At 48.1% G+C, this 18,061-nt stretch overlaps 1 protein-coding gene across 1 annotated transcript; it reads right to left on the reverse strand.

Moving 5' to 3' along the window:
• Positions 1 to 1,959: 1,959 nt before the first annotated feature.
• LOC144481907 (keratin, type II cytoskeletal 8-like) lies at positions 1,960 to 8,059 on the reverse strand. The gene is made up of 9 exons (XM_078201072.1): positions 7,624 to 8,059; positions 7,293 to 7,501; positions 6,675 to 6,735; positions 6,489 to 6,584; positions 6,192 to 6,356; positions 5,578 to 5,703; positions 4,682 to 4,902; positions 4,212 to 4,261; positions 1,960 to 2,537 (listed from the first exon to the last, which is right to left on the reverse strand). The coding sequence occupies exons 1-9, from the start codon at positions 8,002 to 8,004 to the stop codon at positions 2,380 to 2,382; spliced, it is 1,467 nt and encodes a 488-aa protein (XP_078057198.1). The 5' UTR covers positions 8,005 to 8,059; the 3' UTR covers positions 1,960 to 2,379.
• Between the last annotated feature and the right edge of the window lie 10,002 nt (positions 8,060 to 18,061).

The raw sequence follows: 18,061 nt of genomic DNA on the forward strand, positions 1-18,061 counted from the left end.
CGGAGGAAACCCACGCAGGCACGGGGAGAAAGTGCAAACTCCACACAGACGGTGACCCGAGGCCAAAATTGAACCCGGGTCCCTGGCGCTGTGATGCAGCAGTGCTAACCACTGTGCCACCCATTGCAAAAGAGCTGAAATACAAAGCAATGCCAGTTATATGAACTCTGGTAAGATAATGGTTATAATATTGTCACAGCACTTTCTGTTTTTCGTACAGATTTCCAGCATCCGCAGTATTCTCTTTTCACTTTAGAAGATTGTGTTTGGTTTTGGGCCTCGGAACTTCAGGAAGGATAAACCGGCCTTGGGACGGGATGCAGAGTGGTGCTAATCAAGCACCGAGGCTGGAATCGAACCCAGGTCTCTGGCGCTGTGAGGCAGCAGTGCTAACCACTGTGCCACATGCGGCCCATCTGAGTGCAGCCCCACGAGATATTTTGTTGACCGTTGTCCCGGGCGCTGGGTTGCCCCATTCCGCTGATTTCCGTCCGTGTAGTTTTTTTCCTACCGGTGTGACTGAAGTGATTCGTACGTAAAGCAAGGGTGAGTGAAGTGAGGTGTGTGCTGATTACACTCAACATTGAGTGTGAGAACCGTGCGCTGTGTCCAAAGTGTCAACATTTCTTTTGTTTTTTTCCGTTTGACGTTGATGAGAGTTCTATTAATGTGTAAACGATGAAACATTTTTGTTATGAAGTATTCAGTGTGGATTAAATGTATTTAATCTTATTTATGGGGACATGGTTAGTGAACCAGCCCCATTTCAATCTTGTAGCCCACTGAGATGGAGGGCCACTCAGGTGGCCCGCTCACTAGCCTAGGTTGCCTGTCACTGGTACAGAATCTTCAAAGGAAACAACAATGTATACTGCGTGAGAAAAGGAAGCTGATTGGTTGGCAGCTGGATTCTGATTGTTCTCTTCTGAGATTTCATATTCGAGCAATTCTGTCCTGATGAGTGCAAGACCAAAAGTTTCAACAGCATGTATCTTTTTAGAGCAGTACTCCAATTATTATATTGTTCTTACTATACCAGAAGGACATTTTGTCTTTTCACTGAATCATTCATGAAGGCCTTCTCAACCTTGCCCTTCGCCTGAGGTGTGGTGACCCTCAGGTTAAATCACCACCAGTCAGCTCTCCCCACAAAGGGGAAAGCAGCCTATGGTCATCTGGGACTATGGCAACTTTACCTTATGGATGCCCAATTTTACTGTAAACTAACCCAAGCAGCTATAGTGCTGGGGAATAGAACCACTTTCCTCAGTCCCTAATGATTACATCAGAATGATATTCTTTTGTTCCAATCCTGTAACATTTCCAAGTGAGGCTATCTCCATTGGTGGGGGCTTAATTCTACAAATTAGGGGCTACATTTTACCCCTATCTGCCTTTATATGATATACAAACCCCATTGTGGGATACTAAATTAACCTATGTCCAGTGCTGGCATTCTTAGCTGATGGAAGAGGTGATTTCATTAGTAGAGGTGAAGGATTTAAAGTTGATTTCTTAGTGTCACAAATAGGCTTACATTAACACTGCAATGAAGTTACTGTGAAAATCCCTTAGTCGCCACACTGATGGAGAACTTAGCATGGCCAATGCACCTAACCTGCACGTCTTTCGGAGTGTGGGAGGAAACCGGAGCACCCGGAGGAAACCCGCGCAGACACGGGGGAGAACGTGCAGACTCTGTGCAGACAGTGACCCAAGCCGGGAATCGAACACGGGTCCTTGGTGCTGTGAGGCAGCAGCGCTAACCACTGTGCCACCGACAGACTATATCATGCACCGAGCAGTTTTGTTGATGGAACCACAAAGTAGTCTTTCTATGTTTTGTAACATTGCTCCAAAGGTTATGTTGCAAGAAAATTAAAGATTTTAAATCTCATAAGAACAGATAAAACCGGCTGTTATCACTAACTTTGTATTGAGCTGAGGCAAAAAGCAGTCCAGATTTGAGAATTAGAGCTTTATTCATAAACAGGAGTGTCATAAAAGGTAAATCCCCGATACAAAGTGATAAAGAATATCAAAACGAGAGTTCAGCACCGAAAGCAGAGGTATATTTCCCAATTTCCAACAACTACAGTGTAAGTTTCTTGACCACTTGACCACTTTCCCAGAAACCCAGACTATTAACCAGGTTTGATTGGCTTGTTGCACTGGTTAAGATGTCAAAAGTTAATTTCATGTCATTTAACTGGGGGGTGGGGCGGGGGGTGGGGGGGGGAGTGAATGGGTTAAAACTGTTCCAAACAGCAGGTATGATCAAAAAACTCGTTAACCATCGAACTAAAGGCAATAGGTAGATGAAATAGAACTCTTGACAATCAACTCAGTGGGCTGGTATTAGTATATTTCCTCGTTGATTCAATATGAAGACTGCTCTACTTTCTTCAGAATCAATGTTTGCCCGCTGCTGCCACTGGAGGAGCCCATGCCCATGCCCATGCCCATGCCCATGCTGCTGCCACTGCCAAGGGAGCTTTCTAATCCACTGCTCATGTTCGAGAATCCCATCACATTCGCTGCAAAAGAGGAAAGAAAAACACTTAGAATCTGGGACCTTCTTTCTCCTTCCGTGGGATGTGGGCATCACTGCACATCCCTAATTGCGGCTAAGCAGAACTTTATATAGCACCTTTAACAAAGTAAAATGTCTCAAAGTGCTCCCATACTGAGGGAGAATTCCCATGCAATTTGATCTGGCGGTTTTGGACGATATTGCTAAGAGATCCGGGTCCATAGGACTCTTAAATCGGCCTCGCAGGTGGAGGATGCGGTCAAGAAGGCGTACGGCGTACTGGCCTTCATTAATCGAGGGATTGAGTTTAGGAGTCGGGAGATAATGCTGCAGCTTTATAGGACCCTGGTTAGACCCCACTTGGAGTACTGCGCGCAGTTCTGGTCACCTCATTACAGGAAAGATGTTGAAGCCATTGAAAGGGTGCAGAGGAGATTTACAAGGATGTTGCCTGGATTGGGGGGCATGCCTTATGAGGATAGGTTGAGGGAGCTTGGTCTCTTCTCCCTGGAGAGACGAAGGATGAGAGGTGACCTGATAGAGGTTTACAAGATGTTGAGAGGTCTGGATAGGGTAGACTCTCAGAGGCTATTTCCAAGGGCTGAAATGGTTGCTACGAGAGGACACAGGTTTAAGGTGCTGGGGGGTAGGTACAGAAGAGATGTCAGGGGTAAGTTTTTCACTCAGAGGGTGGTGGGTGAGTGGAATCGGCTGACGTCGGTGGTGGTGGAGGCAAACTCGTTGGGGTCTTTTAAGAGACTTCTGGATGAGTACATGGGATTTAATGGGATTGAGGGCTATAGATAGGCCTAGAGGTGGGGATGTGATCGGCGCAACCTGTGGGCCGAAGGGCCTGTTTGTGCTGTGGCTTTCTATGTTCTATGTTCTATGAGATAGCAACTGAATGAGAAGGTACGGGTGGGTGAAAGCATATATCCTTCCCTCGGTAACGATGTTGGAGCGGGCACAAAAGCCATTACAGGAAATTCTCTGGTTATGACTGGAAAGACCGAAGTGGATTCAGACACCCATACAGCAGGACAAAGCAGAATAGGCATTGGAGGGAATGGTGAACCATATCTATGGCTGCAAAACAGACAGGGAAGGATGAGGGGAGAGAGTTTCATATGGCCACAGTCAACGTGATGTCAGTTGTGAGGTGGGCACTTGCTTTAGGAGGTAACAACACACTCAAGGACTTGAAGGAGAGAGAAAAAAAAGCAAGTTTGGGGACTGCAAAAATGAAGGGTGATGATGGCTGATTTGAACGGAAGGGAGACAGTATCCGAGGAGAATGAATCATTTATTGAATATAAATCAGTGAGCATGGCAGCCAGGAATGCAAGTTGCGTAGTCAGCAACATTGGAAGTGCATTGGATGACAATTGAGCTTAATATTGAACACAGATATGCGATTATGTATGGCAAAAATGAGAGCACAAATGTTGGCAAAGTCACTCAGGCTCTGGGAACAGAGCAAAGAGAGATTAAGATTTGGGGAGCACCATATAGATCCTTCTTCAGAACACATGCACTCTGGCCTGAATGACAAGTTGTCTATTCTCTTCTCAACAAATGAAAAATCTACTGTGGAATTCAAGAAATCCCCACTTCTGTTTATTTCTCGCTCTTCCTGCAGGAATTCTTAGTTCAAACTAGGAATGAGAAATTCTCTTACCTTGGCCCTGTATTTGCTGGATATTGAGGGTTCTTACCCCTTCTTGCATTCTGTTGACAAAGGAAACGTATTCACATTACAGCAGGTAATTTGCAATATATTTACAGTCAGATTTCCCCCCACAGGTTTACCAATATTCCTCCCCCGCTCTCCCAGGGACACTAGTATGTGCTGGGGTTCAGTTCCGAATGGGCACAGCCACCCTCCAGCCCCTCAGTCAAAGTGCCCATCAGGCAGTAAATGCCAACAGGCCATTTGGTCACAAGGGATAGGAGATCCAGAACTCAGAGTGAGTTTGATACTTGTGTCTCGCTCGATACCTAGGCAGCTTGTAAACCAAAGTTCTTGTCCAATACCGCGGCACTCTGAATGCCCGCACTCGGTTCAATTCAGAGACCAGAACTACCAATCAGATTGTAATTGCCAGTAAATGGAGGAATGAACTGTGCTGGAAGTGCCCTCGATCTTACCTTTTCTCCTCTCCTTGGAGAAGACTATCGTAGGTGGCAATTTCAATGACCAGAGCCATCTTGATTTGTGCCAAAGCTTCATATTCCTGGACTTGCTTGGCCATCTGCTTCCCTGCATTGGCGATGGCATCATCCAGTTCTGCAATCTTGACTTTAGCTTCTTTGAGAGACAGTTCGCCGCGTTCCTCTGCATCTTTGATTCGAGCCTCCAGTACCTGACGCTAATAGCACAAATATTAATATGGTCAGAGTCATCGATGTGCTGTGTATCAGAACAATGCTCAAAACAAGTCCACGGGAAAGGCTGACTCTTATGACCAGCGCCTTGTGGACTGCAGACAGACTGGCAATGGATTCCCTGCCATCCAGAAGGCGGCCATTCAGCCCATCGAGTCTGCACCAGTGCTGCCCGCCAAATTCTCTGAGCTCACCGCAGCGGGAACATGGCATGAACAGAGGGTAGGATTGCGCCCCAACGTATTTACCCCGCTAATGTGCCCCTAATCTAATCTTGAGACACTGAGGGGCAATTTAGCATGGCCAATCCACCCAACGTATACATCTTTGGGAGGAAACCGGAGCACCCGGAGGAAACCCACGCAGACACGGGGGAGAACATGCAAACTCCACACAGTCACCCGAGGCTGGAATTGAATCTGGGTCCCTGGCGCTGAGAGGCAGCAGTGCCAACCACCCTTACCATTATCGAAAGGTCATCAGTGAGAGAGCAAGGCAGGCTAGAAGAGACAAAATTGAACTGATCCTGCGACCAGTTCTTAACTAAGCGCTATTTTGCGGATTGGGAGAGAATGAGAGAGAACTAAAGTACAAACAGCCCATTACGACAACCGTCCAGTTGCTGTCGATTATCCTGTTGCTTTCACTCCTTTGTTTACCTGATTTCTCAGATTCTCAATGTCATTATTCAGTCCACGGATACGCATATTCATGTTTTTAATTTCCTCTCTCATCATGCCGAGTTCATCGCCGTATTGTCCAGATGACATGCTCAGTTCCTGAGTCTGCAATAAAGTTTTCAAAGAGTATTTATTAGTCACAAGTAAGGCTTACATTAACATTGCAATGAAGTTGCTGTAATTCCCCTAGTCGCCACACTCCAGCGCCTGTTTGCGTCAATGCATCTAACCAGCACATCTTTGCAGTGTGGGAGGAAACCGGAGCATCCGATGGAAACCCACGCAGGCACGGGGAGAATGTGCAAACTCCACACAGACAGTAACCCAAGGCTGGAATTGAACCCGGGTCCCTGGCGCTGTGAGGCAGCAGTGCTAACCACTGTGCCACCGTAAAACCCACGCGGACACTGGGAGAACGTGCAAACTCCATACAGACAGTGACCCCAAGGCTGGAATCGAACCCAGTTCCCTGATGCTGTGAGGCAGCAGTGCCAACCACTGTGCCACCCCAATGAAAGATCGGTTAGTAAAAGAGCTTTGCGCTCCAGAATGGACTGCAGATCTAAGTGGGACACGAGAATCAGGATATTAACCTTAGATTGTCTCCACACCGCTGCCTGCTGACGGTTTGCATTGGCCAGCTGTTCGTACTTCTCTTTGGCTTCTGCGATGAGTTCAACAGTGTTCAGTCCGGGTCCACCTGCGAGTTGCACACTGACAGCTGTGTTCTGAATCTGAGCCTGGAGCTCACGGATTTCCTGAAGAATCCGCAAGGTGGGAGAAGAGGTAAAAAGAAGAAACAGATTGAAAAGCGTTCCGGGAAGCATTGGAATCAATTTGGTTGGATGGGACAGCAGAAGAGGACCATGTGCCGTGTCCCATTTTCTTACCTCATCGAAAATTGATTGGAGGAAGTTGATTTCGTCAGTTAGGCTTTCCAGTTTAGCTTCCAGCTCCACTTTGTTCATGTAGGACTCATCCACATCCTAAAGTGAGGATGATCAAATTACTTTGAGTCAGGAGATCGGTTTACCATAGCCAGAGAGATATATATAAATATAATCTGGTCACCTCACCTTCTTGACGAGGACAAATTCATTCTCCATCTCTGTGCGCTTGTTAATTTCATCCTCATACCTGGAATAAAACAGATGATTTTATTGAGGGTCCTCAGGAAGGCAATCCCACTGCCCCATCCCCAATACATTCCCTATCGCATCCGACTATCCATCTGTATGTTCACTCTCCTGCCCCTTTCCCTCCCCGCCGTCACACTCTGCTGGGGCAAGTCTTCACTGAAAGGAAGGATCGCTCAGCCAAGGAACTCACCCGCATTCACCAAACCCACTAACTCCTTCCAGCTTCACCCATTCCGAGTTCTCCAGGACTCAAGAGACTCCACCCCCAGCCACCCCCCCCCCCCCCCCCCCCCGCCACCTTCCCCACTCTCAGGCATTTCTCCCGGAGGGGACCGGCTAATGTTTCCCAAGGTGGTGGGTGGGGATGGTACTGAGGCCAAATGGGGCAGGACACGGCTGCATCCCCGGGCATTTCAAGACACCCCAATTTGGCCAACATCCTGTGCATTATTTCGCCCAGGTCCTGGCCAATTTGTCAAAGTGGTCTTCAGGTGAAACTTTGATTTAGTTCAGACTGGGGTCACAACGAATACAGGAGCAAATCCCACCACTTACTTGCCCTTGAAGTCCTCAACGAGTCCTTGCATTTGGACCAGGTCAGCTTCGAATTTCAGTTTCTCCTGCCCGAGTAATTCCAGCTGTCTCTTTAGGTTCTCGATGTAAGTCTGGAACATATTGTCGATGTTGGATGTGTAAGCGCCCTGCTCCTTCAGCAGTTTCAGCTGGATCTCCAACTTCTTGTTTTTCTGTTCCAGTGTGCGGACCTAGCGGGGGCAAAGAAACAAGCCAAGATTGGAACTGAACTGGAGACACTCATTCCAGAGGGAAAAAAGACCAGAGAGAACACTGGATTACGAAAGGACAGAGAGAGAGAGAGCACGCTTACCACGCCAATGAAGCCGGCAAACTGGTCGTTCAGTCCCTTTATCTGCCTGCTCTCCTCCACACGGATAACCTGCTGTCTGCAGTCGATGGTTGGGAGAGGGGCTGTGAGATCAACGTGTGATCTCTGTGCCTGCCCCAAGCCCAGATTCCCTGACAGACCTCCTATCCCATAGCCCACGGAGCTCAACCGCCCTGAGCCCGGTCTACTCTGCGACATCTGTCTCGTCTGGGAGACGATCAGACTGCGCGATCCTCCACGCATCCTTGCGCTTCCTCCCAGACTCCCACCCAGTCCGATTGTCGTTCCGCTGGAGTATCTGGAGCTGCTCCTGCCGATGCTGCTCCCGGCAAAGTTGCTGATGCCGCCCTTATATTGGGACATGGTCAAGGTTGTGCGAAAGTAGAGCTTTGGACTTTGCAAAGACACTGAACGGGCTGCTGCAGGTTGACGGTGCTCCCAGCGCCTTTTAAAGGCTGCGTGGAGCTGGGTTCGGTCAGAGGATCAGATAACACCAATCCCATCTCTAGGGTGGAGCTAGAAACCGCCCTCTGCCACTGTGCCCCAACCTGTCCCAGTGTGGAGCAACAACACCGACCCCACCCTGCTCCAACCTGTGTAACTCCCTTCACTTAAAGTTTCTTCTTCCAACCAGGTTTCATATTAACACTGCAATGAAGTTACTGTAAAAATCCCCCCAGTCATCACATTCCTGTTAGCGTACACTGGTCATGGCCAATCCCCCTAACCCGCACATCTTTGGACACGAAGGGGCAATTTAGCATGGTCAATCCACCGAACCTGCACATCTTTGGACACTAAGGGGCAATTTAGCATGGCCAATCAACCTAACTTGCACATCTTCGGACACTAAGGGGCAATTTAGCATGGCCAATCCACCTAACCTACACATCTTTGGACACTAAGGGGCAATTTAGCATGGCCAATCCACCTAACCCGCACATCTTCGGACACTAAGGGGCAATTTAGCATGGCCAATCCACCTAACCTACACATCTTTGGACACTAAGGGGCAATTTAGCATGGCCAATCCACCTAACCCGCACACCTTTGGACCCTAAGGGGCAATTTAGCATGGTCAATCCACCTAACCCGCACATCTTTGGACACGAAGGGGCAATTTAGCATGGTCAATCCACCGAACCTGCACATCTTTGGACACTAAGGGGCAATTTAGCATGGCCAATCAACCTAACTTGCACATCTTCGGACACTAAGGGGCAATTTAGCATGGCCAATCCACCTAACCTACACATCTTTGGACACTAAGGGGCAATTTAGCATGGCCAATCCACCTAACCCGCACACCTTTGGACCCTAAGGGGCAATTTAGCATGGTCAATCCACCTAACCCGCACATCTTTGGACACGAAGGGACAATTTAGCATGGCCAATCCACCTAACCTACACATCTTTGGACACTAAGGGGCAATTTAGCATGGCCAATCCACCTAACCAACACATCTTTGGACACTGAGGGGCAATTTAGCATGGCCAATCCACCTAACCAACACATCTTTGGACACTAAGGGGCAATTTAGCATCGCCAATCCACCTAACCGACACATCTTTGGACACTAAGGGGCAATTTAGCATGGCCAATCCACCTAACTTGCACGTCTTTGGACACCCAGGGGCAATTTAGCATGGCCAATCAACCTAACTTGCACATCTTTGGACACTAAGGGGCAATTTACCATGACCAATCCACCTCCTGCACACCTTTGGACTTTGGGAGGAAACCGGAGCATCCGGAGTAAACCCACGCAGACACGGGGAGGATGTGCAGACTCCACACAGACAGTTACCCAAGGCCAGAACTGAACCCGGGTTTCTGGAGCTGTGAGGCAGCAGTGCCTACCATTGTGCCACCGTGCCTCCCTGTAGCCATCAGCTCGATGTGGGGCTCGGAAACACTAAAGGCCTTGCGCAGGAGACCTTTTTGTTTCGCGTGTAAAGTGAACGTGATAACCACTACGCTGCAGAAACACTGTGATAAGATCATGATGATCACTTTTACACGAGATTACAACTCAATTCTCAGACGGTTTTGATTTAAAGCATTGGCCAAATGGATCGAGGTACCAGTCTTGGACAAGGACTCCTCCTGAATATAAATGGGGGAGCAGCTCACAGCATTCGAGTCTATGGGTGGGATTTTCCGGTCCCACTCGCACTGAAACCGGAAAATCCCGCCCGAGGTCAACAGACCTTTCCATGGTCCGCCCCCCCGCTCCGATTCCCGTGACGGGCAGGGACCCGTGAGGATTGGTGAGGATCAGTCTGTACCTTTCAGACTTGGCAGCGGGCAATTATCAGTAACATACCAGTCCCATTTTCCAATGGGGCTACATGGATTTGCCAACCTGTGCTGGGAACTGCATTGTCACAATACATACACCAAATACAGGATGACAGCCTGATGGACAAGTTCACAGTTGGTGGATAAAAGCCAAAATGCTGCGGATGCGGGAATCTGAAACAAAAACAGAAAATGCTGGAAGACCTCAGTAGGTCTGACAGAGAATGGAGCCCGGATAGCTCTACTCTCTCTCCACAGATGCTCAGAGTTTGCGGATCCAGGGCACAGGCGATGTCCCTTGTCCCCGACCAGCTGTCCCTAGCACATTTCGAGAATTCAGTACAGAACAACTTGGGGAGATGGTATAAGCGAGGGTGAAATAGGCACAGCTCCCTTCGTCACTGTCTCTGGAGACATCTCCCGGGTGCACCTTGCAGTATTCATAGAATCCGTACAGTGCAGAAAGAGGCCATTCGGCCCATCAAGCCTGCATCAACCACAATCCCACCCAGGCCCAATCTGCGTAACCCCACATATTTATCCTGCTAATCCCCCTGACACTAAGGGGCAATTTAGCATGGCCAATCCACCTAACCTGCACATCTTTGGACACTAAGGGGCAATTTGGCATGACCAATCCACCTAACCTGCACATCTTTGGACACTAAGGGGCAATTTAGCATGGCCAATCAACCAAACTTGCACATCTTTGGACACTAAGGGGCAATTTAGCATGGCCAATCAACCTAACTTGCACATCTTCGGACACTAAGGGGCAATTTAGCATGGCCAATCAACCTAACCTGCACATCTTCGGACACTAAGGGGCAATTTACCATGGCCAATCCACCTAACCTACACATCTTTGGACACTAAGGGGCAATTTAGCATGGCCAATCAACCTAACTTGCACATCTTCGGACACTAAGGGGCAACTTACCATGGCCAATCCACCTAACCTGCACATCTTTGGACACTAAGGGGCAATTTAGCATGACCAATCCACCTAACCTACACATCTTTGGACACTAAGGGGCAATTTAGCATGGCCAATCCATCTAACCTACACATCTTTGGACACTAAGGGGCAATTTAGCATGGCCAATCAACCTAACTTGCACATCTTCGGACACTAAGGGGCAATTTAGCATGGCTAATCCACCTAACCTACACATCTTTGGACACTAAGGGGCAATTTAGCATTAAATGTACATAGAACATAGAACAGTACAGCACAGAACAGGCCCTTCGGCCCACGATGTTGTGGCGAGCTTTATCTGAAACCAAGATCAAGCTATCCCACTCCCTATCATCCTGGTGTGCTCCATGTGCCTATCCAATAACCGCTTAAATGTTCCTAAAGTGTCTGACTCCACTATCACTGCAGGCAGTCCATTCCACACCCCAACCACTCTCTGCATAAAGAACCTACCTCTGATATCCTTCCTGTATCTCCCACCACGAACCCTATAGTTATGCCCCCTTGTAATAGCTCCATCCACCTGAGGAAATAGTCTTTGAACGTTCACTCTATCTATCCCCTTCATCATTTTATAAACCTCTATTAAGTCTCCCCTCAGCCTCCTCCGCTCCAGAGAGAACATGTATTTAATCTTATTCATGAGGACATGGTTAGTGAACAAGCCCGATTTCAATCTTGCGGCCCACTCAGATGAAGGAGTGCCACTTATGCGGCTCACCCAGGCCCACTATGTTGCACTGCTGCTCTCGGCTGATACATCTAGGGGAGCACTGAAGGAGTGCTGTACAGTTGGAGGTTCTGTCTTTCACACGAGGTGTTAACCTGATGTGGCCTCAAAAGATTTGACTCATTGTTTGAAGGAGATTTCAGGGAGTTCTCTTAGCGACCCTGGCTGATGTTTACCCCTCAATCGGCATCTGGAAAACTGACATTCTCTCTTTCTATTGGACACTTGAAGAAAATTAAACTTTAAAAAAAATGGAATTACATTTTACGTCAAGACAACTACTTGCTTGATGGATTTGGAGGATAGGTTTTAGCATTTGGAATCTACAATTTAATTTAAGATTAGAGTTGGTGTAAAAGCTTGCTGTTCATTTCAAGGTAATGATGTGGAGATGCCGGCGTTGGACTGGGGTAAACACCGTAAGAAGTTTAACAACACCAGGTTAAAGTCCAACAGGTTTATTTGGTAGCAAAAGCCACACAAGCTTTCGAAGCTCTAAGCCCCTTCTTCAGGTGAGTGGGAATTCTGTTCACAAACAGAGTTTATAAAGACACAGACTCAATTTACATGAATAATGGTTGGAATGCGAATACTTACAACTAATCAAGTCTTTAAGAAACAAAACAATGGGAGTGGAGAGAGCATCAAGACAGGCTAAAAAGATGTGTATTGTCTCCAGACAAGACAGCCAGTGAAACTCTGCAGGTCCACGCAACTGTGGGCGTTACAAACAGTGTGACATGAACCCAATATCCCGGCATTTCAAGGTAAAGCATGCCACCTAAAGGCCACCGTGGTTGTAACAACCATGGACTCAGTCGCTTCCTTGGTTCCAAAGCAAGCAGTCACAATTTGGATTGAGAAACATTTTTCTGATTTTTTTTCAGACTATTTCTGTTAATTGAGAAGGTGTGGGGTCGACGAAGTCCCACAGTCTTCTGAAAACGGTGGCACAGTGGTTAAGCACCGCCGTCTCACTGCGCCAGGGACCCGGATTTAATTCCCAGCTTGGGTCACTGTCTGTGCGGAGACTGCACATTCTCCCCGTGTCTGCGTGGGTTTCCTCCAGGTGCTCCGGTTTCCTCCCACAGTCTGAAAGATGTGTTGGTTAGGTGCTAAATTCTCCCTCAGGAGTGTGGCGACGAGGGGATTTTCACAGTAACTTCATTGCAGTGTTAATGTAAGCCTACTTGTGACACTAATAAATAAACTGAAAATGTAGTTTAGAAAAGGACACTGATTTGTATTTATATATTAATTATGACAGGCAGGTGCCAAGGCATTTTACAGTCAATTCGATATTTTTGAAGTGTAGTTACTGTTGTAACATAGGAAATCCAGCAGCCCATTTAAACACAGCAAACTCCCACAAATAACAGTATGATAATGAGCAGATAATCTGTTTCCAATGTCAAGTGAGCTAAATATTGGCTGGGACACTAATTGCCTGTTCTCCTTTGAAACTGTGCCATGGTATCTTTTACAGCCACCTGGCACAGCAGGGGCAAATAATGCTTCCATTTAGGGTCTCATCCAAAAAATCCATATCTCTCTACTCATGCATCTATCCAGACTTTAAAGTTAAAGTTTATTTATTAGTCACAAGTAGTCTGACATTAACGCTACAATGAAGTTACTGTGAAAATCCCCTAGTCGCCACACTCCGGCACCTGTTCGGGTACACTGAGGGAGAATTCAGCACGGCCAATTCACCTAACCAGCACGTCTTTCAGACTGTGGGAGGATATCGGAGCACCTGCAGCCAGTGATGATAGACAGGCTGGGGGATGGAAAACCTTTCTACAATAGGTGAGATGGCTGAAGACTCTGCCACATGCGGGACAGGTTTGGTGGATGAGGTATCTGGGGCTTTATGCGCTCCTTTCGACATGGGTGCACGGTGTCACAGTGGTCAGCACTGCTGCCTCACAGCGCCAGGGACCCGGGTTCGATTCCCGGCTTGGGTCACTGTCTGTGTGGAGTTTGCACATTCTCCCCGTGTCTGCGTGGGGTTTGCTCTGGGTGCTCCGATTTTCTCCCACAGTCCAAAGATGTGCAGGTTAGGTGGATTGGCCGTGCTAAATTGCCCCTTCGTGTCCAAAGATGCGTGGGTTAGGTGGATTGGCCATGCTAAATTGCCCCTTAGTGTCCAAAGATGTGCAAGTTCGGGGGATTGGCCATGCTAAATTGCCTCTTAGTGTCAGGGGGATTAGCTAGGGTAAATGCATGGGGTTTTAGGGCCTGGGTGGGATTGTGGTCGGTGCAGACTCGATGGGCCAAATGGCCTTCTTCTGTACTGCAGGATTCTACCTTACCTTCACCTCTGGCCATCCCAGACAAAGTCTTTCACTGTGCTTGGTCCCTTCCTCAATGTGCCACCTCCATTTTGGCTGATCACAAACCAGGGACTCCCATGAGTCAACAGGGCAGTTCGACCTCTCCGGGGATACTTGGAGGACACCTCTAAAGTGTCTCCGCCGTCTCCCTGGGAATCACCTGCTGTGACCAAGTTCCAAGTGGAGCGACTGTTTCTGGAGTCCTGCGACGGGCGGACGTACGTAATGACATGTCCCGCCCGTCAGAGCATTTTATTTTGGTGACTTAGCGCCTCAAAGCCAGGCGAGTCGGCTTGGGAGAGGATGTTGCTGTGAGCTACCTTTCCTGCTATCAGATTAGAAATGATGTGGAGATGCCAGCGTTGGAATGGGGTGGGCACAGTAAGAAGTCTCACAACACCAGGTTAAAGTCCACAGGTTTATTTGGAATCACGAGCGCTGCTCCTACATCAGGTGAATGTGGACTCACCCAAGGAAGGAGCGGCGCTCCAAAAGCTCGTGATTCCAAATAAACCTGTTGGACTTTAACCTGGTGTTGTGAGACCACTTACTCAGATTCAAAGGATCTTGCAAAAACATTGCTAATCATATTTCTCCAGTGCTTTGAGGTGCCTGTGACAGGTTGTCCAAGTCTCGGAAGCAGAGAGAAGTGTTGCTGCTTGCTAAACCGTGACAATGTTCTGTTCCCTTCCTTCAGGTCTGATCTCTATACTGGAGTATTAACAGAAGCCACAAGCGCGCTCTTGTGGTGATACTTGTAAGATGTCATTTCTATTCAAACACTTTCTTCACCACAATGAGGCAGTGTTGTTTAAGAAATCAAAATAAATCTGTATGTCAAACTTTTGGTTTCATTTATGTTTTGCTCTTTGAAATAAAGACTTGCTTCTACGCATTACATTTCTCAAAAACACCCCAAGGCACTTCACACACCGTGGATTTGTTTTATGTAAGCAAACACAGCAGCCATTTTCCGCGCAGGTCATTCCCACAAACAATCTTAGCTCGGTCACTGGGAATCATACAATCACTGGGAATCATACAATCTCTACACTGCAGAAGGAGGCCATTCGGCCCATTGAGTCTGCACCGACCACAATCCCACCCAGGCCCTATTCCCATAACCCCATGTATTTACCCTAGCTAGTCCCCATGACACGAGGGTCAATTTAGCACGGCCAATTCATCTAACCCGCACATCCTTGGACTGTGGGAGGAAACCGGAGCACCCGGTGGAAACCCACGCAGACACGGGGAGAACGTGCAAACTCCACACAGACAATGACCCCAGCCGGGAATTGAACCCGGATCCCTGGCGCTGTGAGGCAGCAGTGCTAACCACCGTGCCGCCGTGAACCCTCGCTTCTCTTTGGATGAGGCCTTGGATCCTCGAGAACACAAGAGCACATAAAATAGGAGCAGAAGTCGACCAACTACAAAAACAAACGACAAAAAAGTAGCCCAATCCATCACGCAAACCAGCCTCCCATCCATTGACTCTGTCTACACTTCCTGCTGCCTCGGAAAAGCAGCCAGCACAATCCAGGACCCCACGCACCCCGGACATTCTCTCTTCCACCTTCTTCCGTCGGGAAAAAGATACAAAAGTCTGAGGTCACGTACCAACCGACTCAAGAACAGCTTCTTCCCTGCTGCTGTCAGACTTTTGAATGGACCTACCTCACATTAAGCTGATCTTTCTCTACACCCTAGCTATGACTGTTACACTACATTCTGCACCCTCTCCTTTCCTTCTCCCCTGTGTACTCTATGAATGGTATGCTTTGTCTGTATAGCACGCAAGAAACAATACCTTTCACTGTATCCCAATACATGTGACAATAATAAATCAAATCAAATATTAAGCTGATCTTTCTCTACACCCTAGCTATGACTGAAACACTACATTCTGCACTCTCCCCTTTCCTTCTCTATGAACAGTATGCTTTGTCTGTGTAGCGTGCAAGAAACAATACTTTTCACTGTATCCCAATACATGTGACAATAATAAATCAAATCAAATATTAAGTTGATCTTTCTCTACACCCTAGCTATGACTGTAACACTATATTCTGCACTCTCTACTTTCCTTCTCTATGAACGGTATGCTTTGTCTGTATCGCGCGCAAGAAACAATACTTTTCACTGTATCCCAATACATGTGACAATAATAAATCAAATCAAATCAAAACCACGTGGTCCCCTCAGATCTGCTCTGCCATTCAGTATGACCAAGGCCGTTCTCGATTGATGGTTGAGATTCTCCTGGGGGTACACTCGGCGCTGCCAGTGCTGACTCCATTGTCGACATACCGGACTGCATTACTGAGCCCTGATGGTGGGGACTGCAGCTTCCCGCTTTCCCATATGATCGACGTGTCTCCCGCACTTTGCAGCCCAGCAGCTCAACAATATGAGATACTGGTCCGGTCTTCCGAATGACCTCCCTGGATACCCAAGCTGGCACACGCCCCGACCCCACCACCCCCACAACCACAATGTCCTGAATGAAAACCAATTCATTCCGGTGAAATGACCTGCCTCCCCGAACAGAATCACGGTAGAGGCGGCTCGGTGGCACAGTGGTTAGCACTGCTGCCTCACAGCGCCAGGGACCCGGGTTCGATTCCCGGCTTAGGTCACTGTCTGTGTGGAGTCTGCACGTTCTCCCCGTGTCTGCGAAGGTTTCCTCCGGGTGCTCTGGTTTCCTCCCACACTCCAAAGATGTGCGGGTTAGGTGGATTGGCCATGCTAAATTGCCCATTAGTGTCAAAGAACAGTACAGCACAGGAACAGGCCCTTTGGCCCTCCAAGCCCGCGCCGCTCCCTGGTCCAAACTAGACCATTCTTTTGTATCCCTCCATTCCCATTCCGTTCATGTGGCGGTCTAGATAAGTCTTAAACGTTCCCAGTGTGTCCGCCTCCACCACCTTGCCCGGCAGCACATTCCAGGCCCCCACCACCCTCTGTGTAAAATATGTCCTTCTGATATCCGTGTTAAACCTCCCCCGCCTCACCTTGAACCTATGACCCCTCGTGAACGTCACCACCGACCTGGGAAAAAGCTTCCCACCGTTCACCCTATCTATGCCTTTCATAATTTTATACACCTCTATTAGGTCACCCCTCATCCTCCATCTTTCCAGTGAGGACAACCCCAGTTTACTCAATCTCTCCTCATAACTAAGCCCTTCCATACCAGGCAACCTCCTCTGCACTCTCTCTAAAGCCTCCACGTCCTTCTGGTAGCGTGGCGACCAGAACTGGGTGCAGTATTCCAAATGCGGCCGAACCAACGTTCTATACATCTGCAACATCAGGCCCCAACTTTTATACTCTATGCCCCGTCCTATAAAGGCAAGCATGCCATATGCCTTATTCACTACCTTCTCCACCTGTGACGTCACCTTCAAGGATCTGTGGACTTGCACACCCAGGTCCCTCTGCGTATCTACACCCTTGATGGTTCTGCCATTTATCGTATAATTTGTGTCAGGGGGACTAGCTAGGGTAAATACAGGGGGATAGAGCCTGGGTGGGTTTGTGGTCGGTGTAGACTCGATGGGCCAAATGGCCTCCTTCTGCACTCTATGATTCTATGATAGTCCTTCTGTGAGGCTTTTGGAGCCTCCACCTCCCCGTCAAATTTGGGAGAAGAAGGACAAGGCAGCGTCTCAGACCCATCAGTAATTCTGTCGGTCTAATGCTGCAGTGACATGGCGGGGGTATTATAGGAGAGGAGGAAATTGGCCAATTGGAGAGGCAGTGGTCTGTTGGACTGCTTCCTCAGCGCTGCTGTGAAAGTCTGCACTGCCCTTTTATTTCAAAAACTCCTGTCCTTTATCTTTTACTCAAGTTTCACTTTCCTTGTTCCTGAAGACTAACCTCTCTTTATTTTTAATTTTCTATCTCTTCCCATATCTCTTGACACACCGGCCACATTGGGTTCGCTACTTCATCTGCCCCTCAGAGTCTGGCACCACCTGAAACAACTCTCAACTTTCATAGAGTCCCGACAGTACAGAAGGAGGCCATTCAGCCCATCGAGTCTGCACCAACCACAATCCCACCCA

Source organism: Mustelus asterias, chromosome X (genome assembly GCF_964213995.1).
Source record: "Mustelus asterias chromosome X, sMusAst1.hap1.1, whole genome shotgun sequence".
Classification (NCBI taxonomy): domain Eukaryota; kingdom Metazoa; phylum Chordata; class Chondrichthyes; order Carcharhiniformes; family Triakidae; genus Mustelus; species Mustelus asterias.